Source organism: Oikopleura dioica, chromosome PAR, assembly GCF_907165135.1.
Source record: "Oikopleura dioica chromosome PAR, OKI2018_I68_1.0, whole genome shotgun sequence".
Classification (NCBI taxonomy): domain Eukaryota; kingdom Metazoa; phylum Chordata; class Appendicularia; order Copelata; family Oikopleuridae; genus Oikopleura; species Oikopleura dioica.
This window is the reverse complement of record NC_137293.1, coordinates 11814104-11840840: the sequence shown is the minus strand read 5'-3', so window position 1 is coordinate 11840840 and position 26737 is coordinate 11814104. Positions and strand designations below refer to the sequence as shown.

The window sequence follows — 26737 nt, the reverse complement described above, 5'->3', positions numbered from 1 at the left end:
CTGATTTCAGCCGCTTGGTTGTATGTGCTTTATTCAAATGTACACATTCATAATAATTAGATTCGTAAAAAAGAAAGACGTCATGTGAACTGCATATGAGATGTGAGTTGTTTTGTCTCCAAAGGAAATTTTTCAGTCTTTAGTAAGGTTGCGCTGTTTTGTGAAGTATTTGAGCTTGATGGAGGTTTTTTTACATAATTTATCTATTAAGACTGATATTTTAATTGAGGTGGAGCCAGAACATCGTCAGGAGAGGTAGTAGGGACAGAGCAGTAGTGGTTGAACTGCTGTCTTTGGGATTATCGAATTCCCCGGCTGAAATTTTGAGTGAGAATTTGAAATTAAAATGCTTAAATAATTAATTATTGAATAATACTTACAAATATAACACAAGAATTGCATCGGTCTCAGGGCTATGCAGGTGTTACAGTCTCCATTAGCGTCAGCCGACCAAGGATACATGCATTCACATACTTTCTCGTCTTCTTCTGAGTAATTCTCTCGGTCAGTACAACATTCTCGGTCATCAACGAAAACTGTGCCTTCTGGCGCATTTGCGAGGCAATCTTCATTTGGAACGACTTTTTCTTGGTTGTTGTTAATGATGCAATCGCGAGTCCTCTCAGATCTGGACGCTGGGCAGCCGCTGTTGTCCCAGGCCTTCCACTCACCGACAACGGCTTTGTCCTCTTTCGTTACCCGTGTTTCTATTGAATTGATAATGAACGATAAATGTTTACGTCGACTTACTTCCAAAAGCCTGGAAATTCAAGTTATTCGAGTTTTGTGGCTTGCCATCGTCTTGGACTTGTTCCTCCAGTTGTTCATTGATTTTTTCACCCATTTCGTCTGCGGAGACGACCTGTGCGCCGGAATTTTTGAGAATCGGAGAGAGCTGACGAAGGACAGCTTGGCTGACTTCAGTGTAGCTAAAGCTCGTCACGACTTTGTGGCGCGTTCGCAAGTGGAAGATGATCAAGTCAGAGTCTGCGCATTCGATACGGCTTCGTTTGACGGCTTCATCGATGTCACGTCGCCGTCGACCACTAATAATAATAATAGAACAAGTAAAGTTCTTTTTACTTACTCAGATCCGATCTCATCAATGTATGGATTATTCAAAATAACATCAGCATCAGTGACAATCAACTCTTCATCAAGCGCTGCTTGATCAGAAATCGATGGTACACCGGTCGTATCGCACTCAAGAGGAACATCCGATTTTTTCATGTTGACAGGATCAAGAGAAACAAATTTGAAAGCACCAGCAAAGTCAAACCACTCTCTCATGACTCCAGTGTATTTGGCAGCCTTGACGTTAAATGCAGTGGAATTAGGGTTGGCGTAATCATCATTCCATTTTTCAGAGATAGCGATCTAAACGATTTTGGAGAACGAATAGACTTAAAAATATCACCTTGAAATCAACGAATATGTTAATGATACCAAGTCCATTTTCTTTAAGCGCGTCAAGATCATCAACATTTAAGTCGGCTTTAACCTCTTCGGCTGTTGGACATTCCGTTTCTTCTTTGTGGGTCTCGTTGAAGCATCGTTGCGTTTCGTAACAAGTTTCAAACTCAGCGTTCTCGAAGCACTTGAATCTTACTTGACGAACATTTTCGAATTCATCTTCAGTAGACCAGCACTCATGAGAGCACGGCTCCCATGGAGACCAATCTTCTTTGCAGAGCTCGTTGCATTCAGGCTGCACAAATTCTGTTGTCGTGGAAGTTGACGTTGTTGTAGAAGTTGAAGTAGTTGTTTCTAAAAAGATATTAAATTAAAAAGAGAACAATAAGAGTCGAGATGTTGTCTCGGAGACTCAATAAAAGGGATGCATGATCTTATTGAATCAAACATTGCTTCCAGTGTTAAACCTTATGCACACTCGGATCCCCAAAAAACCAGTCGTTAGTAACGACGGAAAAATGTCTTGCGAATCGCAAAATGGTAAAAATAATGAAGAAAAAGAGAGGAATGCTCTGGAATCCAGAGTCTGGATAAAAGTAAAAAGTAGCATCTTTTGGCTACTCTGTTGTAGAATGTCGTTTCGACTTTCTCATTACTTAGCTAAATTACAAGCGAAATGCTTTGCATTCGTTGGTACCTTCTGTCGTTTCACTTATAGTCTCAGTAGAAGTAACTACAGAAGAGGACTCTGTAGAGCTCTCCGTTGGTCCAGGAGTGTTCTTGTCCGTAACATTCTCTATAGATTTTTGTAAGCCGAAATAAAAATTATATGAGTCGAGATATTATCTCAGAAACCCGATATTATATCGGCGATATATCTATAACGGATGCATCATGCATGAGTATAAGTTATACTGTATAACTAAAAATAAAAGATATCGTCGGTTGCACGTTTAACTCGAATTTCGATAAATGAATCCCCGAAAAATGAGTCCGCTTGTGACAACCAGCCGGAAATTCATGCACATTTTTTCTTTTTTCTCGGTTTTCCAAGAATGTTACGAGTCGTAACTCACGACTCTTTAATAGGGCTATAACAACTAAAATTGCCTCGCGAATCGCAGAACAGCTTATGTCAGGTTTACCTTCCGTCTCAACGACAACCTCAGTCGTCGACACAAATGTGCTTGTGCCTAACTCCTGAGTTGAAGTTGAGTCTCTCGACGTAGTTTCTATAGGTGTACTTGTTCCACTAGCTGCCGTGGAAAGTTCTATAGAGAAAAACAAGACCCGTATTTTTGAAAGAAAAAAATTTGATTTTTTACAATCAATTTGAGTGTTTTCTCGAAAACGACTTTTTACCTGTTGTTGAAGTGGTTGTAGTTGTTGTAGTTGTAGTTGTAGTTGTTGTTGTAGTTGTTGTTGTAGTTGTTGTGGTAGTTGTTGTTGTAGTTGTTGTCGTAGTTGTTGTCGTAGTTGTTGTCGTAGTTGTTGTCGTAGTTGTTGTTGTTGATGCTAAGTAACAAATTTGATAGATGTAAAAGTTTTATTTTGTCACATAACTTATGTGATTTTGTGATAAGTGCTCGACAACTTGATAATAAGCTCAAATTTTTATTTTTCCAAATATTCAATCTCTGAAAGTGAGAACTGACGCTGATTTTCCCTATGATTTTGCGAATTTTCGGGGTCGTGTTCGTGATTATAATTATAAACATTTGATCGAAGTTTTTATGAATCATCTAAGTGATCGATTCAAATCCAATACTGTTCTGTGATGATAGGTTGGCCGATATTCCAAGTGAAAAATTTACCTTCAGTGCCGGGTGTATTCTGATCTAAGACTGTGCTCTCAATATCTAACTGAATAGTGCTCGTAGAAACAGAAGTTGATTCGATAGTTGTGTCTTGTGCGCTTGGTGTGAATTGGTCGTTGACAGTGGTCGGACTTTCTAATTTTATAGTGCTTGTGCTCATAACTGATGATGTGCTCAGTGTTTTAGTACTTGTACTGGTGGTGCTTGTTGTCGTGGATGTTGTGGAAGTGGTCGTTGTTGTCGTGGTTGATGTCGTGGTGCTTGTTGTTGAGGTTGTCGTAGTACCTGTTGTAGTTGAAGAATCTGGCTCGAATTTGTCAACCAACGTCGCAACTGATCCAACCAATGCTGTTCCATCAGCAATATCACTGTCAGCAATAGCGTCGTTGATAGCATCTCCGGCAGCTTCTGCCCCGGCATCAACTTCCTCAGCGGCGTCACAGCCAACAACTTCTTCGATGGAGTCATCATTAAGATCAATCTCCACAGGGTCTTCACAAGTAGCAGTTGGGTCCTCAGGGTATTCTTTAGTTTGTTCATACTCAGCAGCCACAGTTGCGGAGACTTCATAATCCTCTTCTTCTTCATCTTCGAGGATAATATCAGACTCGACTTCCGTCACATCTTGGGCAAGAATGTCAACATCACCAGCAGTCAAAGACTCTAGGACAGCTTCTTCAAGCCCAGTAACAGTTTCTTCAAAGGTAGCGTCATCCTCCTTGGCAGCTTCAGCTTCGCTTTCTTTTACTTGGGTTGTAGCTGTAAAGTAAATATCTACTGAAGCTTCGACATCGCCAGTTTCTCGGCGTTTTCGGCGAGCATCACTTGTGACTTGCGTGAATCCTGTTACATCAACACTTGTGAATTCTGAGTCACCAATGTCAAACGTAACGGCTTCGACAGCTGCCTTCACTTCTGCGACCAAATCAGTGTAGTCAACTTCGACAGAGCTTGCCAAGGTACTTGTCCAAGTTTTGTCGAGAACCATTGTTGCAGTAACGATCGCGGTGCAAGAAACATCGGTCGTTGCTTCTTCAGTGGTACTAGCAGTTGTTGTTGTTGTTTCTTCAGATGTTGTGCTGGTACTGGTTGAGGTTGTGGTTGTTGTTGTACTGGTTGTGCTACTTGATGCTGTTGTTTCTACTGTGGAGGTTGATGAGTTTGTGGTAGAGGTAGTTGTGCTAGTTGTTGTTGTTGACGTTGATGTTGATGTCGAAGATGTTGATGTCGACGATGTTGTTGATGTCGACGATGTTGTCGTTGTTGATGTCGACGATGTTGTTGATGTCGACGATGTTGTCGTTGTTGATGTCGACGATGTTGTTGATGTCGAAGATGTTGTTGATGTCGATGTTGTTGATGTCGATGATGTTGTTGATGTCGATGATGTTGATGTCGACGTTGTTATCGTTGTTGATGTCGACGATGTTGTTGATGTAGATGTTGTTGTGGAAGTAATTGTTGTAGAAGTAGTTGTTGTACTCGTGGATGTACTTGTAGTCGTGGAAGTGGTTGTACTAGTTGTTGTCGTAGCAGCAGCGGTTGTAGTTGTTGAATTATCAGCTTGCCGACGGAATCTTTCTCCTTCCAGAAGAGGAACCGAACGTCTTCGCCTGCGACCAGTTGATCGGGCAGCAGAGAAACCAGAAATAGAAAGACCAACGAAGACCTTCGTATTACCATCTGTGTCATCAGTCATCGAGGCAGAAATAGTTTGTCCAAATGAAGAATCTGCATCACCAAAGCTTTGGAAAACGAGCAACATACCGTAGTTACTTGCATCATAGTCAATAGTCATGCTTGATGCGAACATGTCGTTAGAAATAAGACCGGTTGTCAAGGTAAATTTCATATTGATAATGATTGAAAGCTTGATGGTCAAGATTTCTGCGTTAAAGTCAGTTTCACACGAGGAGACGTGACAACGATTTTCTTTTTGCAGATCTCCAATGCATCCAAAAGTATACTCTGGATGGGAATCGATTCGGCAAGCTCTATTTTTGTATTGGTAGACATCCGTTCCGCAAGTAGCAGAGCATGCAGACCAATCAACAGGGTAACCGGAGAAAATGATCGTATCAAAGAGCGTGGAGAAATCGTAACTGTACCAGGCTGAATCGATCCATGCAAAATTAACAGAGTATCCAGCAATAGAAGTAGTCGTCTCAAGATCGGCTGCGAAATTAGTGAAAGTAGAGTTGTCTTGGATTTCGTAGTAGTATCCCCATTCGTATCCCATGAAGAGACGTTCAAATTGCATCAAGTATTTAGCGAGAGTATCAGCTTCGTAGTCCGCGTAGAGAACCCTGGAAATTTCGAAGAAATTCAACATTCCCTGGAATTGATAGGTAAGCAAGTAGTCAACTTTGTAGGAAGAGAATCCGGCATCAGCAATAATCTTGTATGCAGAAACAAGAGCAGGTTGCGACGGGGTTGATGAGAGGTCCCATTCGCTCTCCCCGAGAGCAGTCCAAGAAGATTCGACGCTTAGGAGACTGTTGATCGTTTCATGTGATTCTCCGATTGTCCAAATTCCGTAAGAATACAAATGAGATTGGATGATATGGCTGTACATTTGAGTTTGGATAGTTGCGGTCCAGTCGTACGCGAACTCGGAGTTAACGCTGACAAATGCGGCGTTGAAATCGGTGGAAATTTCCATAGAAGAAATCCAGTAGATTCCATCATAGGCGATATAATAAGAGTTCATAAGATCGAACAAGTCAATATTCAAAGAGCTTAGATCAAAGCTGTTGCTGTACATGTACATCATTGCATCGGAATAGGCAAAGAAAACTCTTGCACCGTGGAACTTCCAGATTTCAGAAATCTTCGATATGATCATCGCAGAATCGTGTTCCTTGATAGTTGCATCCAAATCCAGATAGAAAGTATTGTAATATTCCGCAAGGTAAGCTTGATAAGAAGTGTAAGAGTCTGAAGCTTCGAAGATCCATTGAGAACCACCGATGAAATACATGAGGAGACCGAAATCATATCGTCCCTCGATAGTAAAATCGGCATAAGCAGACATTGAAGGCAATTGATAAGTCTGGTGGGCCCAACTAAAGACATATTGGGCAAGAGATGTTTGCGAGATATCAAAAGTGTAGGTATTGTGAAGAACACTTGTGGAAATACTGAAGTCCTGAGACGCAATGAAAGCATCAATGGTATTGAGATTAAAGGAGGTGAAATCGACGGCGTAGTCCGATGAAGAAAGTAAGCCAATAAAGTAGCTCTGCATTGAAGTGAAGTAGCTAACATAGAATTCGCTAATGGAATAACCACCAAGATGGTAAGATGTTGCAGTGTCAGCGATTATAAGTTTGAGCAGGGCACTCATCTGGCAAATAAAACCATTTGCGAAGGAGCCATAAGCGGCGATGTAAGTCTCAGAAGTCACTGAAGAGAACGTAAGAGTTCGCACTTGCTCCTTGACATAATCGATAAGATAGTTGTTTCCGACTGTAAGTCCGGTAATATCATGCATCCAGGAGAACGCAGCGCCTTCAAAGATAACGAAGAAATTGTGTTGCCATTCGATAAGTTGAACAGAAATTGCGCTGTAGATCACATAGAAGTCAGCTTCGACAAAGAAGAGATTGACATCAAAGCCAACAAGAATGGCCTCGATCCATCCAAAATGCACATCATAAGTGATTTCTGATCGAATGAAGCTCAAGTCAATAACGCTCAAATCCAAAGCGCTGAATTCAGCCCAGCCAAAGTTGGCGACAGATCCGCTAACAAATTTGGCTTCAATGTGAGCAAGTACTTCAAGCTGATAGAAGAAGACAGCGAATTCTGGACTGTAGATTATTGTCTGGAATTTCGCGAACTCAGCTTCAAATCCAGCGTAACCATCGATCGACGTGATGAAACTAAATATGTTTTATTGTTTTCTCGTAATAAAATGACGAGGTAGTAAAAAGTTACCCTCAGAAAGGATGTCATTAAAATGGACATTGCTACATTTAAGTTCGCAATGAGTTCAAAACTTGATAACTTACTTGAACCCGAAATCACCGAAGAAGAACGCTTGGATTTCTCCAACACGGAATCCCTTGAATGAGAAGGTCCAAACTCGTAGGAGGCTGATGAAATCAGCGGAGAATCCGAATGATGTAAAGAAGTCGCTTTCGAAGAAGCGCATGATAAAAGTTTGCTGGATGGAAAGCGGAGCGAGCTCGATTTCTACGCCTTCAATGCCGAAGTCGAAATTAATCAAGTCAAATCCAAAACCGAAATTTGACCATGCGATAAACCAGCCTTCAAGAAGATCGGAGCCAGCGTAGAAATTGAAACAGTACATTCTTTGTGCGAGCGCTCCAAATACAGGGGAGTAGAAGTATCCAACATACTGGTTGATGTTAATATCAAATCCGTACACATTGATCAGATTCATAACGCACACGTTTGCCCACCAGTCTTGGAGGAAGGTAACATACGCTTCGAATCCGCTTCCAGTGAACCAGGTCATCTGTCCAGTTTCGAGTGCCACAGAAAGATCGTATTTGATGTAGTAAAGCATCTAATTAGAATTTAATAAAAATATGCATAAAAAGTAAAACCTTGAAGTCAAGATCCAGATATTCGAAGAAAAGGAAAAGCTGTTTGAACTCGAAGTTGAAATCGTAATCGACCTCCCAGAAAGATACAAAATAATCGGCCTGGCAACTGAAATCATTATTTTCCCATCCTATTTCAGCCAGAAGATCGCTGAATGTCGCGCAATCGAATATAAGTGCCGTCATGTCATAGAAGAAGGTCCAGTCAACCAAGTCAACAGAGAAGTACCCAGATTGGATGAAGATGAGAATATTCATCCAGTAAGTAACTAAACCATCAGCAGAAAGTGAAAGCTCCCAGCCAGTAAATTCGTAGCTAGAAATTTATGCTTATTTTGAAATAAAAGCAAACCTACCCAAAGCTGACGAAATAGTTCACATAGAATTCAAAATATGCATAGAAGAAAACGTTTATGTCGTAGAGCGAGTAAGTCGCAGCGTTAAAGTGTTCCATGGTGTATGCACAAATAGCAAGCTTCGTAATAATTGCAAGGTCACTTTCATTTTCCATTTCGATTCCAAATGCCTTGAGGGTTTCATTGGCAAATTGATTGGTTGCAAAGCAGGTTTCAAGATGAATTGCCTGTGAATGAATTTCCCAAACGACTGTTTCGACAGTCAATTGATACTCTGCGATCAGCGTTATAGTGTCAATATGGAAGTTTTGTGAGAAAGCAGCGCAAATCGTGTCGTCTTGAGATATGTTGAGTTCTTCAATGATGCTTATTCTCTGAAGAGCGTGGTAGTAGAAGTTGGAATATCGGAGTGCGTAGAATCCAGCAGCATTGCTCGAGAGAAGACTGGCAAAAGACAGGGAGAACCAGTCATCACTTTCCCTAAATTGATTATGGTGATAAATTTTAACATTCGGAGATCTTACATCGCCTCCACAGTCAAAACGGCTCCAAGGGAACTGAAATTTGCGACGAACGCGTCTTGAATGCTACCTTTGCAGGAATCAATAACAACACTAAAAGAATATGTTAAGAAATTTTCGACAATAGTTTGTGTTATATAGGCAAAGCATGTTACTTCTTTTGGTGTCCAAAAGTCTTTTGGCGCTCTTGATTGACCGTTTGATTTCAAACGAAGTGGGTATACGATGTTGATCATGCGCTTTTGTTTTAAATTACGTCGTGGTGCTTTGGCTACTGGTGGAGCTAGTGGTGGAACTAGAAGTGGTTTCTTGAGAGGTGGTGGTTGTGACAATGGTGGATGGGGTCGAACGAATGGTCGATGTCGTTGCTTGTAATGTTGTTGATGTTGTGGTTGTAGATGTTGTTGTGGATGTTGTTGAGGTAGTAAATGAGGTAGTTGTAATAAATTCTGTGGTTTGTGTAGTGGATGAGAATGTTGTATCGACCCCTGAGTTGTCCGTGACAGTTGAGAAGGTTCCTATTTCAACTTCAGTGGATGTGGTAAATATTGTCGATGTCGAAGAGGGCTCAACTGTCTGATTGTCTGTCACAGTTGACATTGTTCCTACTTCGCTAGTCGTCGACTCCGTAGAAGTATTAATCGTTGTGGGTTCGATTGTGTTACTGTCTGTGACGGTTGAAAGAGTGAATTCAATAGTGGAAGTTTCTGTCGAAGACATTGTCGTAGGTTCAATTGTTTGCTCGTCTGTTACAGTGGAAACAGTGCCAACATTGTTCTCTGTAGATGTTGAGAATATCGAAGTCGATGTTTCAGTTGTTGGCTCCAATGTTTGCTGGTCCGTTACAGTCGAAAAAGTGCCTACACCAATAGTAGAAGTACTTGTCATCGTTGGTTCAATGGTTTGCTCATCCGTTACAGTCGAAATAGTGCCAACATTGCTCTCTGTAGATGTTGAGAATATCGTCGTCGACATCGTAGTTGTTGGCTCTAATGTTTGTTGGTCCGTTACAGTCGAAAAAGTTCCCACATCAATAGTAGAAGTGCTTGTCATCGTTGGCTCAACAGTTTGCTTGTCTGTTACGGTGGAAACGGTGCCGAATTCGAATTCCGTTGATGTAGAAACTGTCGTGGATAACGTTGTAGAAGACGAGATGATGGTTGACGGCCCTGGTGTTTCCTTGTCGGTTGAGACAATTGTTGAGAAAGTTCCTGTATGAAAAGTAGAAGTGTCTGTACTAGTTAAGAAAGTAGAACTTTCTGTCGAAATTGTCGAAGTTGTCGAAGTTGTCGAAGTTGTTGTGATTATAGTTGTGGTAAAAATTGGATCTTCTGTAAATTCTGCTTCGGTAGTAAGGAATTGACTTTCAGTTCCCGTAGAAAGATCAATTTCAGAGGTCGTGCTATCTGGATCCAGGCATATAAATTTCGTTCGAAAACCCAAAGCGAACGCGAAGCGAAAGCGAAAATTTTTCCAGCCAAAAAGCGAAGCGAAAGCGAAGCGAACGCCTATCTTGCACAGCGAAGCGAAAGCGAATTCGCCAAGCGAAAAATTCGCCAAAAGCGAAAAATTCGCCAAAAGGGAAAATTCGCCAAGAGTGAAAATTCGCCAAAAGCGAAAATTCGCCAAAAGCAAAGAATCGCCGAAAGCGAAAATTCGCCAAAAGCGAAAATTCGCCGAAAGCGAAATTTCGCCGGAATTGAAAGATAAATTTGTATAAAAGGCGATCTAATAAGATGAAAATTCGGCCCATTTTTCTAAGTTAATAATATGACACAGTTATGGAAGATGAAGCTGAGCTTTCATTTGAGTCGTTTCCCGGTACTCAAATTCGATTGAAGATATCTAGTTCGGATTTCGGAAATTCCGGTCCCATGAATTGCCTTGACCCCTTGATATGGTGCCCAAATGAAAGCTCAGCTTCTGGGCTTTCTAAAACCGAGAATTTTCGAAGCCCTAGCTAAGACTTTTAGACTCTAAAATTTAGAGGCTACCATTGATGATTGAAGCCCAGGCTCTTGCAGTCATTTTGAGCTCTAGAAAAGAATGGCGGGCGTAGGGTATCTGGGGAGCTAGGGACTCTTAAGGAGGGGGTCGACGAGAATCGGGATTTCCGTGACCAAAAATGCGGGAAAACCTGATCAGATAGGCAAAATCTGAATTTACTGGCAAACAGAAAAGGGTTGAAAAAATTAACCGGCGTTAAGTAGAAAAATTTTTGCTAGAAAAATCGGTCAAAAATGCCGTCAAAGTAGGGCCATTTTCGCGAAAATGCACCAAAAATAGTCATTTCTTTTACATTTATCTTAATTTCACCCCTAAATCTTATTTTTATCGAATGATTTTAGGCTCAACAGATTCGTGAGGATCTGTAGATTCCAAAATATAAGATTCATGCACAGACCATGCGTATACGCGAAATCACGATCACCCCTGAAAAATTCTCGTCGACCCCCTCCTTAAGGGTACGGGGGTCGATGTTATATGTGGTCTTAACTTGAAAGTATGACAATATCCATGATGCCCAGTGAATTCACCGCAAAAAATAAAGTAGACTTACAGTTGAAAGTGAGCTGTTATCATTTGTAGTTTCCGAGAAACGAGCTCTAGAACTTTGACCGGAAAAAATTTTTTGGCTTGGATTTTCATTATTTAGGGCTCTTTTGAAAGCGCAGAGCCCGAGAAATATGATGGTAGTCTTGGTTTTTTCTGTAACCAGATATTTTGGATTTTACAGCAGAAATCGTTTATTGTTATTTCAAAAAATAAAAAAAAGGTTTGAAATTTCATTAAAAATATACCGAGCGGAGGTTTATAGGTTCAATTCTTCAGAATTGAAGCCAATTTTACCCTAATATAGGTCGAGATGCCAACTTTGAAGCGGTTTTTTGGCAAGAAAATGTCTATAAACTTAAGATTTTTTTCTATAGAAGTCAAGATCTAGGTTCAAATTAACTATAAATGAAAGATCCAAGCCTCGAACTCTTTAGAGTTTCCCGGAATAAGGCCATGGTTAGAGCCTCGTCGACCCCCGTAGCCTTAAAGTTAGGGAACTCGACCAAAATTGAGTACTTTTTAAAGTCTTTTAATCGACGTTTATTCATTCAACAGTGTTTAAGATGACGTTTGGTGTCAACTGAGGTCACTCTAGGTCAGGAATAATTGAAAATTCAGAAAACTCTAATAAGTGACCCGACCTGACCTCAGATGACCCCAAATGACAATTTCAACAATTTTAAATGAATAAACATCGAAAAGACTTTTGGAAAAAGTACTCGATTTCTGCCGAGCTCTCCGACTTCAAGAGCCCCTAGCTCCCCAGATACCCTACCCCCTCCCGACTTTTCTAAAGCTCAAAATGACAGCCAGAGCCTGGGCTACAATCGAGTATAGGTGGCACCCTAACCCACCTATCAGTAGCCAAATGGTCCCCAGCTTCTAGGGGTTCTAAAACTGTATTTAACTCCCACCCTACTAAGCTTGAAAAAAGGCTCAATTATAACTAAATTTATAATTTATAAATGATCTCCCCTATAAATACCGCTTTGAAAGACAAAAACATAAGATTCGGCCAATTATTGGCGAAAGCGAACTCTTGGCGAAACGAGAACTTGGCGAAATTTTGGCGAAAACAAACTCTTCGCGAAAGCGAGGCCTTGGCGAAAGCGAAATTCTGGCGAAGATTTGCCAGAAGCGAAAATTTGGCGAAAGCGAGGCCTCGGCGAAAGCGAATTTTTGGCGAAAATCGGGGACAAAAAGCGAAAGCGAAGCGAACATCAGGGGTGTCATTTTCGGGGGGCGAAAGCGAAATTTTCGATTCGCCTTCGCTTCGCTTTCGCTTTTGGCGAAAATCGCCAAGCGAATTTATATGCCTGTCTGGATCCATAGTCTCGTTAATAGTTTCAGTGGCTTCTGCATAGCCGACCGTTTTTGACTCCGTGAATGGTTCTTCAGTGGGGATCGTGTTACTTTCTGTCATTCCGTCGAATGTAAAACTTTCTGTGATGACGTTCGTGAAAACATCTTCCGTTTCTGTAGTAGGATCGATTGTGATTGAGTCAGTGTAAGACAAGTCTGTTTGAATCGTGAAGCTTTCTGTCATTTCCGCCGTGAAGGCAGAGTCTGTTGCTTCAGTGAAACCAAAGGTGATTGAGTCGGTGTGAGTGGCATCTGTGGGTATCGTGTTGCTTACTGTCATTTCTTCAGTGAAATACGACGCTGTTGCTTCAGTTGGATCAAAGGTAAATGATTCCGTAAAAGCTGCGTCCGTAGGCATCGTATAACTTGTTGTCATGCCTTCCGTAAAGAAAGATTCCGTTGCCAAAGTAAAGCTTTCCGTTGCACCAGTTACAACAGAAAAATCTGTTTGTTCCGTGAAGCTAGACTCTGTCGAGACCATTTCTTGAGTGTAATCCTCAGTAAATAGGGATTCAGTCGGATTTCCAAGTGTGAAAGTTTCTTCTGTAGTAAAGTCTGGGCTTTGAGTAGCAAAGTCGAAGATTGTGGCAGTGTTTTGTGTGACTTGGCTATCAGTGACTGTATCTGATGTGAATGAAATGTATCCTTCTGTGGTCATGAAATCTGTCGAGTCTGTAGGAGACTCTGTTTGGAAACTATGTGTGAATGGTTGTTTAGTGAATGAAGAATGTGTGAATGCATCTTCTGTGGAACTATCTACATACCCAGTGGTCGTGTCAGGTAATTCGGTAACACTAAGTTAAGAAATGTTGGTGAATTGAAATTTAATGAGAGCGTGTAATTAGCGTTTTGCCGAACGAAACAAAAGTGTTTTGTTGGTATGATGATACTGATAGGCGTCTTAAGATGTATCCGTACCTAGGGGCTGTTGTTTGGATGTCTGAATCGGTGACATCTTCGGTAACGTCTGTTACTTCTGTGAATCCTTGAGTAGCTCCTTCAGTAAAGCCTTCAGTAAAACCAGGCTCAGTGAATGGTTGTTCGGTGAAACTATCAGTAGTAAACTCTTCTGCGACAGTAACGGGTTCAGTAACGCCAGGTACTGTAACATCCGTGAAGGTCTCTTCTGTTGGGGATTCGGTGAAACCATCAGTGAATGTTTCAGTTGCTGATTCGGTAAACCCATCAGTGAATGTTTCAGTTGCTGTTTCGGTAAACCCATCAGTGAATGCTTCAGTTGCTGATTCTGTAAAACCATCGGTGAATGCTTCAGTTGGAGATTCGGTGAAACTATCGGTGAATACTTCGGTTGCAGATTCGGTGAAGACGTCGGTAAATGATTCAGTTGCAGACTCGGTAAATCCATCAGTGAAAGACTCCGTGAAAGGATCTAACGTAATAAGTGCAGAATCTGTAAAGATACCGGTAGTGACATCGGTAAGTTCTGTAACAACATCTTCTGTGGGTCCAAAAGTGTAGCCTTCTGTGTTCTCTACTACAGTGTATCCTTCCGTGGCAATGATATCTGTGACAACACTATCCGTTGTGCCGATAAAGGGAACATCTGTGGTCGCATTGAAAACCGGCGCCGCGGTTGATATCTCTATCATAGTCGTTGTAGTTTCGACAAGATCGCAATGCTCAGATAAAATACACGCGCCCTCTAGGTCGCGCACAAAGCCAGGCAGACAAACGCACGCTCCCGTAATAAAGCAACTTTGTGACGTCGCATCCTCTGTTGAGTTTCCGGTCATATTAGCTGGCATGTTGTCGCAGGAGTAGAAGTCGGTACAAGTGTTCGCGCAGCCATTGTACTCCTCGTTCACGCCACACGGAAGATCGCATTCGCTACCAGATCGCCAGTTGCATAATTCTGCTGGCACATCGTCATGAGTACTTTTTACGAGTTACGCTATTTCCTGGGCGAGGTCTTAAATTTGAGACCGAATTGTCACATAATAATCCTAGAACGGCCTAGAAATTGTGATTGATTAGCGATGATTAGGTAACGATAAATTAATAGGATTTTAAAATATATTAGTGTACGGCTGGCACTGCATGATTACTTGTTCATATTACCTTTTTATATGCAAAATCTATCATAAACTATGCAACAAAGGGAGTTAAAAATCCAGCTGATTTTTGAAAGCAATCAAATCTGATCACTTATTTTTACGACTGAGGAGCTATTCTTCGCTCTGTTAGCGAATAAAAGAGCAAATGATTGATAAAAATCGCGGGATTATGTTGGGCAGCTTTGGCTAGATTACTGAATGATCGATTAAAAAATATTCATAACTTTTCCTGTTGGCTTGGCTAAGGATTGAGTCGATGCATTGGTTGACATACGATTGATGAATCTCGCATTTGATAGAAGGTTGCCTGCAAGCGTCGTATTTACATTCATCAACAATAATATCTGGGTTGACCAGGGCATGACATTGTCCAAAGACTGTGCTGTTATCTCCTATCTGCTCGCAGAAGCTGGTAATGTTCGCGTCTGGGGCACAAACACTAGGTTCAGCGGCCAAGCAGCCTCCAGTTTCTGTGAAATTATGGGTCAAGTGAGAATTGCCAAAGTCAGTTGCAGTTCCGGTCGCGTTGCTTCCAAATAAAGTATATTCGTCAGCGCATTCTCCATTGAAGTTACCACAGAGACCAAACGTCTCGTGTGAAAGGCACTGAGGCACCTTGACTTCAACGTACCATACGGCAGTATTGTAAAGGAGCTCAACTCCGAACCAAGTTGTAATCTTCGCAAATCCTCCGTAGTTCTCAAAAGATACGCCACCTTGTTCAAAAGCGCTGAATCCTGAGATCTCCGTGACATTGCCTGTCAAATGATCTTCCCACTCAGTGATGACGTATGAAGGCAGGCCCGAGCCTTGTGGTGGATCGCCGACGCGGATATATAGGCTTTGGGTGAAGGTGGTGTTTTCATTAACTTCATCGTCTTCGAGGTAAAGCTCGAACCAGACATGTTCTGTCATTGTAGCAGTTCGGTCATCCCAAGCTCGGCGCATAGCGACATCGATTTGGAATGGAACTTTTTTCGATTGATAATTATTGTTAAATAATAACAATACTCTTTCGTATATGAACTTGGTACTATGCTTCAATTCAAATCAATAACCGTGGTAGAGTGAAGATGAGAATGAAAACAAGAAAGCAAATTGCTTTTATTATGTAAAATTATTTCCATTCATAAAAAGACCGCCATGTCGTTAACCTCGGTTAACGCTAGTAAATAGAATACATTTAAATATCTTATTTTTCATCCATGTATGATGAGTATTACCTCTATTTTTACCAATCGACCTTTGTAGAAGTATGGATCATACGATGTAGATTCCACCAGTCGGTAGCGGCATTGTCCCATAAAGTCGTAGTTGCAGTGATCAAATGTGTGGTAATGAGGATCTCCAGATCCGTAACACATTTGTTTCGGCTCATCGAAGCAATGGTCCACGCATCCTTCTTCCACTAGGTCTTGAGGAGTGTAATCTGTGCATATGAGGCCTGTTCCACGGGGTTGTAATTTAAAGAAATTAAAAGCGATGATCAAAGTGTTTAATTGAACTTGTTTCAAAAGCCAAATTAGCGTGTCAAAATGAGTTCATTTTGAATTCTGATTTTATTCTGATTAGTATATAAACAAACTGATTTATTTTACAACCTGCCTTCTGTTGTACATTCACAGTACCTTTCCTCGACGCAATTTTGACCATTTTCGGTATTATCCCAATCAATAAGGACATAGTCACCGTTATCAGTAAAGCATCCACATTCATTTTCAGGGACACAGTCGCCTTCTACGCCGTCGACAACCTGTCTGTAATATCCTGGAGCGCAGATACACTTTTGCAATTCTTCTCCTGCCACGGGACATTCGTCTCCGGCCAGAGCTCGGAATTCGGGACAAGTGTAGAAGTCAGAACAGCTATCAGCGCAGCCGGCCCAGATTTCGTTTGTTCCACAAGTAACAGCGCAACTAGTGATCTCGTCTCTCCAGTCACAGAGAGCATCCGTAGAAACATTTGCAGCGCGCATGGCATAAGTACATTGGTTGATAAAAGCCTGGTAGATGTCACATCCGATTGAGCTATCCAAGCAGTAATCGTATTTGCACTCATCAACGATCTGTTCAAAGTTAACATAGTCGTGGCAGAGGCCGAAGATCGAGGAACTATCGGCAAGCACATCGCAGAACGGAGCAACGTGAGCGTTATTACTGTCATCTAGGTCACATAGAGCAACTTCGATTGTCGGTCCACAAGAACCATCAACGCTATAGTTCTGTGTCAAATGAGAGTTACCCCAAATATCGACATCGGAGTTATCGGTAATATTTGTTCCGTATACGTAGCTGTACTCGTCCGCGCAATCTCCGTTGAAGTTTCCACAAAGACCATAAGTCTTTTCTCGAAGACAATTTGGTACATTTACTTCAACATACCAAACTTGGGTGTTGTAGATGAGTTCAACGCCGAACCAGGTCTTAACCTTAGCGAAGGATCCAAAATTAGAGAATTCAACTCCTCCATGATTCCAAGTATCCAATTCTTCGAGTATGGTAACATTTCCATTTGCATCAGTAATCTGGCAGCTTACTTGAGACGGCAGACCAGATCCTTGAGGTCTATCAACAACGTGAATTTCCAAAGAATGAGTCGGACTTGTGGTGTTGTCGATTACATCGGACTCAAGATAGAAATCAAACCAAACATCTTCCGTCATTGTTGCTGGTCGGTCATTCCAGGCTCTGCGCATAGCAACATCGATCTGGAAGGGGATTCTTGTGAAGTTTCGATCCATATCCTCAAAGTCAACAGCAACGAGTCTGTATCGACATTGACCCATGAAATCGAAATTACAATGATCGAAAGTGTGGTAGTGAGGATCGCCGGAAGCATAGCATTTTTGTGTTGATTCTTCAAGTCTGCAGTCATCAATGCATTCTTTTTCAATCAGCTCGTATTCAGTCCAATCTCGGCAAACATAGTTGTTGTTGCCCAAACATTCGCATCGCTGATCACATTCGTCATAAAGATAGCCCTTCAGGACGTATTCGTCGTTGTTCTCACCAATAAAGCAGCCGCAATCAGCCTCGGGGACACATTCACCGTTCTCTCGGTAATATCCGTCATTGCAGATGCATCCTGAGACTCGCGATTGAACTGGGCAGTGTTCGTCATCAGGAACAGCTCGATTCTCGCAAGTTCTGAAATCGTCACAAGAATCTGCGCATGCTGTCCAATAAGCGTTATCACCACAATCAACAGAACAAGAGTAGCTCATTTGGGAGAGGCCTTGTTCTCTCCATTCACAGATCTCAGTTGAGACATTTTGAGCAAGAGATAAGTACTGATTGAAGTAAGACTCGTATATCATACAACCAATAGATTGGTCAAGACACATATCGAATTTGCACTCACTGACAATAATGTCAGGATTGACAAGCTCGTGACACTGTCCAAAGATAGTATCAGCATCAGCCATTTGCTCACAATGCGGAATTATATTAATATCCTCATCATCAGGATTGCAGGTTTCAAGTGGAAGTGGCGCGCCACAAATACTTGCATCGTCTTCAAGAGTAAAGTTCATTGTCTGATGAGAATTGCCCCAATCGATGATTGCTGTGTTGTCTGTTATATTTGTTCCGTAGATTGTTGAATATTCATCGGAGCATTCACCGTTAAAATTTCCGCAAAGACCGAAGGTTCTTTCTTGGAGGCAATTGGGAACCATAACCTCGACATACCAAACAGCAGTGTTGTAGACAAGGTCGACGCCGAACCAGGTTGTAATCTTAGCATGTGAAGCGAAATTTTGGAAAGTAACTCCGCCGTGTGACCAGACTTCGTAATCGCCCAAAACGATCGTGTTGTTGACCACCTTTGTGTTATCAGTGATCTCTGTAACAACTTGTCTTGGCAGTCCACTTCCCTGTGGTGGATCACCAACGTAGATATGCAGAGTATGAGTTGCGGTCGTATTTTCGTTGATAACATCATCTTCGAGATATAAGTTAAACCAAACAGCTTCTGTCATAGTAGCTGGTCTATCATTCCATGCTCGTCGCATAGCAACTTCCACTTGGAATGGAATTCTGGTGAAATTTCGATCAAGATCATCATAAGCCACTTCCACAAGTCGATATCTACACTGTCCCATGAAATCAAAATTGCAATGATCGAAAGTATGGTAGTGAGGATCGCCGGAGCCATAGCACTTTTGCTTCTCCTCAAGTCGACAATCAGTAATGCATCCGCTGTCGATTAGCTCTTGCTCGGTCCAATCTCGACAAACGTAGTTTCCGTTTCCAAGACATTCACATCGTTGATCGCACTCGTCGTAGATATATCCCTTCTCAACATATTCATCGTTGTTCTCACCAATGAAACATCCACAATCTGCTTCTGGGACGCAAGCGCCATTCTCTCTGTAAAAACCGTCGCCACAAATGCATCCAGAGACACGTGATCGAACTGGGCAGTGCTCTTCATCTGGAACTAATCGGTTTTCGCATGTTCTGAAATCATCGCACGAGTCTGCACATGCCGTCCAGAAGGCATTGTCACCACAGTCTACAGAACAATCGTAGTCCATTTCTGAGAGTCCTTGGTTTCTCCATTCACAAATCTCAGTAGAAACGTTGACAGCGAGCGAAAGGTACTGATTAAAATAAGACTCGTAGATCATGCAACCGATGGACTGGTCAAGACACATGTCAAATTTGCACTCACTGACGATGATATCAGGAGTAACAAGCTCATGACATTGACCGAAAAGTGAAGTTGCATCTGCCATCTTCTCACAATGAGGGACGATGTTGACGTCTTGAGCATCAGGATCACATGGCTCGACTGGAATTGGTGGTCCACAGATGCTTGCGTCATCTTCTAGAGTGAAATTTGCAGTTTGGTGAGAGTCGCCCCAAGTGTCAACATCGGTGTTATCGGTGATATTTGTTCCATGAATGATCGAGTATTCATCGGAACACTGACCATTGAAATTACCACAAAGACCATACGTTTTTTCTTTCAGGCAGTTGGGAACCAAAACTTCAACGTACCAGACAGCCGTATTGTAGACGACCTCAACACCAAACCAAGTAGTAATCTTAGCGTGCGAAGCAAAATTCTGGAAAGTAACTCCTCCATGCGACCAGACTTCGTAGTCGCCCAAAATAATCGTGTTGTTGACGGTTTTGGTATTATCAGTGATTTCTGTGACAACTTGTCTTGGAAGACCACTTCCCTGAGGTGGATCGCCAACGTATATATGCAGTGTATGAGTTGCGGTCGTATTTTCGTTGATAACATCATCTTCGAGGTATAAGTTGAACCACACAGCTTCGGTCATCGTAGCTGGTCTATCGTTCCATGCTCTTCGCATAGCAACCTCGACTTGGAATGGAATGCGGGTGAAATTGGTGTCGAAATGCTCATAATCCACTTCCACTAGTCGGTATCGGCACTGTCCCATGAAATCAAAGTTACAATGATCGAAAGTATGGTAGTGAGGATCTCCAGAGCCATAGCACTTTTGTTTTTCCTCAAGACGGCAATCAGTTATGCATCCGTTGTCAATGAGCTCTTGTTCAGTCCAATCTCGACAGACGTAGTTTCCGTTTCCAAGACATTCGCATCGCTGATCGCACTCGTCGTAGACATATCCCTTTTGAACGTACTCGTCGTTGTTGTCACCAATAAAACATCCACAGTCAGCTTCAGGGATACAATCGCCGTCTTCTCGGAAGAAGCCGTCGTTACAAATGCATCCGGAGACAGTGGATCTAACGGGACAGTGTTCATCATCGGGTACAAATCTGTTTTCACATGTTCTAAAATTGTCGCAAGAGTCTGCGCAAGCGGTCCAAGCGGCGTTATCGCCACAATTAATTGAACAGTCGTAGTCCATCTTCGAAAGACCTTGGTTTCTCCATTCGCAAATTTCGTCAGAGACATTCTGCGCAACCGATAGATACTGGTTAAAGTACGATTCGTAGATCATGCAACCGATTGATTGGTCGAGACACATATCAAATTTACATTCATCAACAATCACATCAGGAGTGACGAGAGAGTGGCACTCTCCGAAAAGGCTGGAAGCATCGGCTATCTGTTCACAGTGAGGGACAATATTGACATCTTCGTCATCTGGGTTGCAAGGTTCAACTGGGATTGGTGGTCCACAGATGCTTGCATCATCTTCTAGAGTGAAATTCGCAGTTTGGTGTGCGTCGCCCCAAGTGTCAACATCGGTGTTATCGGTGATATTGGTTCCATGAATGATCGAGTATTCATCGGAACACTGACCATTGAAATTACCACAAAGACCATAAGTTCTTTCCTTGAGGCAGTTGGGAACTAAAACTTCGACGTACCACACAGCCGTATTGTAGACGACTTCGACACCGAACCAAGTGGTGATTTTAGCATGAGAGGCAAAATTTTGGAAGGTAACTCCTCCATGCGACCAGACTTCGTAGTCGCCCAAAACGATTGTATTGTTGACCATCTTTGTGTTATCAGTGATCTCTGTAACAACTTGTCTTGGCAGACCACTTCCCTGTGGTGGATCACCCACGTAGATATGGAGAGTATGAGTTGCGGTCGTATTTTCGTTGATAACATCATCTTCCAGATACAAGTTAAACCAAACAGCTTCTGTCATCGTAGCTGGTCGATCGTTCCATGCTCTTCGCATAGCAACCTCCACTTGGAATGGAATACGAGTGAAGTTGGTATCAAAATGCTCATAATCCACTTCAACAAGTCGGTATCGACATTGCCCCATAAAGTCGAAACTGCAATGATCGAACGTGTGATAATGAGGATCGCCGGAGCCATAGCACTTCTGTTTTTCCTCGAGGCGGCAGTCAGTTATGCATCCCTTGTCAATAAGTTCTTGTTCAGTCCAGTCTCGGCAAAAATAGTTGCCATTTCCAAGACATTCGCATCGTTGATCGCACTCATCATAAAGATATCCCTTTTGAACGTACTCATCGTTGTTTTCGCCGATGAAACATCCACAATCTGCCTCAGGAATACAAGCGCCATTTTCTCTGTAAAAACCGTCGCCACAAATGCATCCAGAGACACGTGATCGAACTGGGCAGTGCTCTTCATCTGGAACTAATCGGTTTTCGCATGTTCTGAAATCGTCGCACGAGTCTGCACATGCCGTCCAGAAGGCATTGTCACCACAGTCTACAGAACAATCGTAGTCCATTTCTGAGAGTCCTTGGCTTCTCCATTCACAAATCTCAGTAGAAACATTGGCAGCGAGCGAAAGATACTGGTTGAAATAAGACTCGTAGATCATGCAACCGATCGATTGGTCAAGACACATGTCAAATTTGCATTCACTGACGATGATATCAGGAGTAACAAGCTCATGACATTGACCGAATAGTGAAGTTGCATCTGCCATCTTCTCACAATGAGGGACGATGTTGATGTCTTGAGCATCAGGATCACACGGTTCGACTGGAATTGGTGGGCCGCAGATGCTTGCATCGTCTTCAAGAGTAAAATTTGCTGTTTGGTGAGAGTCGCCCCATCTGTCAATATCCGTGTTATCGGTGATATTGGTTCCATAAATGATCGAATATTCATCGGAACACTGACCATTGAAGTTACCACAAAGACCATAAGTTCTTTCTTGGAGACAATCTGGGACTAAAACTTCAACGTACCAGACAGCCGTATTGTAGACGACCTCGACACCGAACCAAGTTGTAATCTTAGCGTGCGAAGCAAAATTCTGGAAAGTAACTCCTCCATGCGACCAGACTTCGTAGTCGCCCAAAACGATTGTATTGTTGACCATCTTTGTGTTATCAGTGATCTCTGTAACAACTTGTCTTGGAAGACCACTTCCCTGTGGTGGATCACCAACGTAGATATGCAGAGTATGAGTTGCGGTCGTATTTTCGTTGATAACATCATCTTCGAGGTATAAGTTGAACCAAACAGCTTCAGTCATCGTAGCTGGTCTGTCATTCCATGCTCTTCGCATAGCAACTTCAACTTGGAATGGAACTCTCTTGAAGAAGGTATCATAGTGCTCATAGTCAACTTCTACGAGTCTGTATCGGCATTGTCCCATGAAGTCGAAGTTGCAATGATCGAATGTATGGTAGTGAGGATCACCTGAGCCATAACATTTTTGTTTTGGTTCGTCAAAGCAAAATGAAATGCACCCATCTTCGACTTGCTCTTGCTCAGTTAGTGGAGTACAAATATATCCATCGGGAGTACAGACGCAGTTCTCTTTGCAGTCACGGTAGACAAATTCCTGGGCAACATAGCCACCAGTTGGTGTTCTGCAACCACACTCTGTTTCTGGAATACACTGCCCATCAGAAAGAACAAAGCCTTCCTTACAAACGCACATGCTAGCAGTTTCAGTTTTCCCAGCGCATCGTTCAACGTGATCTTCGTCCTTATTCAAGCAAGTGATGACATCAGAGCAAGTGTTCGCACATCCTTTGAACTCTTGATTAGCTCCGCAAGTAGGAGTGCAGTTCACTTTTTCATGCCAATCGCAAAGCTCTTGTCGTTCCCAAGATGGAATGGCATCTAAACATGCCTCGGCATATCCACTGATCATTTCACAACGGAGAGAACTATCAAGACAGAGGTCAAACACGCAATCGTGGTGGTGAAACTCTGGGTCAACGTAATCGTGACAACTGCTGTTTGCGAAAATTCCAGTTTCGCTAATAATTGGTTCACAATGATCTTCTGCAACAATTTTATCTGCTTCGACTGGGCATTTGGTGACGATCTCACCAGCAGAGCAGTTGAAGCTGGTCAAAGCCCAGGAATGGCCCCAGTCAAAAGCATCTTCAGGCGTAGAAACAGGTTCATCGTTCTCCCGATTGAAATCACCACAGAGACCCTTTGGAAGGTTCTCGTAGCAAGATGGGAGTTCAACGGTGGCCTGCCACCTTTCAGCAGAGTACTTCACTTTTAGACCGAACCATGTCTCAAGGACACATTGATTTCCGTAATTAATCACGCTAAAGTCGTTGTTGACCATTTCATTTGTTTCCAAGAGTACGTCATTTAATCGATCGTAAACAAAGAGTTGTGTGAAGGATGGTCTTCCGCTGCCTTGTCCTTGCGGTCTATTTTCTTCAGGGATAGTCATGTAGATTTCCCATCGTCGCTCAGTGACATTATCTTGATCGCGGAAGTTTTGCTGGTGAATGTCGATCCAAACATGTTCAGTCATAGCGACAGTAAGTGGATACCATGCTTGTCGATGTTTGACAGAGACTGCAAACCCAGGAAGGCCTTCTCGATCAGGGTTTTCGTTATCGTCATCAACTCCTGTCAAGAGGTACTTGCAAGTGCCCATGAAATCGAATCGGCCTCCATCATAAGTTTTGTAATGAGGATCACCAGTTGCTGTGCAAACTCCGTCCGGCCGATCTTCACAGGTTTCTTCGCAAATATCTTCAGGCTGACAGATTCCCTCGTGTCGCACATATCCATCTTTGCAAACACAGTCAGAAACAGCGCTACCACCACTTGGGCAGAAATCGTCAAGGTCTGTGTTGTAATTGGCACAAGTTCGGTAATCATCGCAAGTGTTAGCGCATCCTTTGAAAACTTCATTTTCATCATGACAAGTAGGTGCGCACTGAAGGTCCGTTGCCCAGTCACAAATGCTTGCTGGAATTTCACCTCCTTGTTTTCTTATGGCGGCAATACATTGACCAATGTAGCTCTCATAGATACCACATTTGATACTGTTATCCAAGCACATATCAAATTTGCACTCACTGACGATTATGTCAGGATCCACATACTGATGACACAGGCCAAAAACAGAGGCACCATTTCCGATGAGTTCGCATTCCTCTTCAGTCGTCGCTGTCGGCTCGCATTCTTCTGGAGGCGGCGTTGTTACGTTACATTGACTTCCTTCCCAATCGCCGACTCTGTGAGAATCACCAAAGACATTGGCTTCGACGGTTTCCGTTGTGTTGACTTTGTATGGGATGAATTCGTTTGACTTTTGCCCATCAAAATCACCGCAAAGGCCAAGAGTCTTCGTCTGGTAGCATTGCGGCACGTTTACCTCAACATACCACACCGCCGTTTTATAAATGACCTCTACGCCGAACCAGGTCGTAATGCGCGCCCAAGAGTTGAAATTTTCGAATTTAATACCGTCGTGCTCCCAAGTTGTATGAGCGTCCAGCACGATCGAGTTATTGTTGACCAAGTCGTAGATGTACGCGTTGATAAGTGTTGGGTACCGTTTAGCCTCGGTTGGCACTGGCGGATCTGCAACGTTGATATAAAGCTCATATGGATAAGTAGTATTCTCGTTGATTGCTGATTTCATGCTCTCAGTGTAAAGCTGGAACCAAACATGTTCCGTCATTGTAGCAGTTCGATCTCCCCATGCTCTTCGCATAGCAACATCGACTTGGAATGGAACCACATTATCAAAAAGTGAGAGAGATTCAAGTTCAGTCTCAACCAATCTATATCGACATTGTCCCATGAAATCGTAATTCAAGCCATCAAATGTATGGTAGTGGGGATCACCAGATCCGTAGCACTTCTGGAGGGGAAGAGTTTGACAGCTGACCTCACAACCTCTGGCGACTTTTTCCTCGGTTGTCAAATCTCGGCAGGTGTATCCGTAAGAGAAGCATTCGCAAGTCTGCTCGCAGTCTGTTTCTGTATGGCCGATGGGTACTGAAGCTCCGTTGGATAAAATACAACCGCACTCGCTTTCTGGGACGCAAACGCCTCCTTCAAGCACATATCCACTGTTACAAATGCATGCACCAGTGTAGCTAGGGGTGTCCAGACAACGTTCGTCGACGTTTTCATCTTTGTTACCACAGGTTTTGACATCTCGACAAATGTCAGCACAACCCGACCATGCCGAGTTAGCTGGGCACTCTGGGGCACAGTCCAAAGCGTTCGCCCAATTACAAAGACCGTATGAAAGCTGGAAAGATGGAATTACGGCAAGACAAGTGTCGACGAATTGTCCAATCATGTCACATCGCAATTCACGGTCGATGCACACATCAAACACGCAATCATCGTAAAAATGATTGGTAAGTGATTCGGTAACGTAGACGCGGCAATCAGAAAATCGGTTGCCCTCGATGATCGGCGAGCACTTATCTTTGACGTCTTCAGCATCACACTTTTCAAGGGGGTCGCCAGCACTGCAACCGTCTTCTTCAACGGTCGCCCAGGTCTGAGCCCAATCGACTTGCTCTTGAACAGTGGTAAAAGGCATAACAGCAGAAGTATCAGTATAGTCCACAAGGTGCATATTCTCCCCAGATATCCAATCGTTAGAATGTTCTCCGTCAAAATTACCACAAAGACCATACATACGCTGTCCATAGCAGGAAGGAATTTCTACTTCTACTTTCCATTGATCGGCAGTGTAAGTGACCTCGAGGCCGAACCATGCTTTCAAGTAAATTTTATTACCAACGTTGAGAATCTCAAAGTCGGAATTCTTCATCTCTCCGACATGGAAAGTCTCATTGGTATTCAGATTCATAATCGTCATGTCAACTTGTGATGGTCTTCCAGAACCTTGTGGAGGATCTGCAATGAACAAGTAGATCTCCCAATCGGCTTCCCAGTCAGTGTCGGTCATTGTTCCATTATTTGCATAAATATCAGAGACGACTGTTGGGAAATTTGCGCCTGGGAAGGTGATCCAAACATGTTCAGTCATAGCAACAGTGACTCGTGGAGCCCAAGCTTGTCGATGTTTAGTTTCAACCTTGAAGGGAGGAAGGTTTGCATAATCGGTGTCCAGTTTTGCCGCAGTAAGCAGGTATCGACAGGTGCCCATAAAATCGTATCGAGCGCCGTCGTACGTGTGGTAATGCGGATCTCCTAAAGTACCGCGTTAGTTAACGACCCTTTTGAATCATTAATTTGTAATCAATTTATAGATGAAAGATAAAAAGAAAATACGATTTCGACGTACCCTGTGCACGACAGTATCCTTTTTCGGTTGGCAGTTTGGTGGGAGAAAGAAGGTAGGAGGCAAATCAGTACAGATAGTGAGTCTGTAATCGTAATCGTAGTAATTTTCAAAGTCATTGTAACATCGATGATCGTACAGTC

General features: G+C 42.7%; 2 protein-coding genes across 5 annotated transcripts; both read right to left on the bottom strand.

Moving 5' to 3' along the window:
• Positions 1-14: 14 nt before the first annotated feature.
• LOC145702753 (uncharacterized) lies at positions 15-26737 on the bottom strand. 4 transcript variants are annotated; one of them, XM_081780015.1, is made up of 15 exons: positions 26598-26737; positions 16300-26503; positions 8682-8771; positions 8158-8637; positions 7805-8117; positions 7244-7764; positions 3420-7114; positions 2776-2928; positions 2559-2684; positions 2111-2209; positions 1418-1767; positions 1088-1377; positions 751-1046; positions 381-707; positions 15-315 (listed from the first exon to the last, which is right to left on the bottom strand). In XM_081780015.1, exons 2-15 carry the CDS (start codon positions 26457-26459, stop codon positions 221-223), a joined length of 16995 nt encoding a protein of 5664 aa, XP_081636141.1. In that variant the 5' UTR covers positions 26460-26503; positions 26598-26737; the 3' UTR covers positions 15-220. The 4 variants fall into 4 exon arrangements, with proteins under 4 accessions (XP_081636141.1, XP_081636142.1, XP_081636143.1 ...); XM_081780016.1 differs by having other exon boundaries at positions 3516-7114; XM_081780017.1 differs by lacking the exon at positions 2559-2684.
• LOC145705341 (uncharacterized) lies at positions 8931-16035 on the bottom strand. The gene is made up of 5 exons (XM_081782801.1): positions 15915-16035; positions 14946-15642; positions 13515-14492; positions 12551-13390; positions 8931-9915 (listed from the first exon to the last, which is right to left on the bottom strand). Exons 1-5 carry the CDS (start codon positions 16033-16035, stop codon positions 8931-8933), a joined length of 3621 nt encoding a protein of 1206 aa, XP_081638927.1.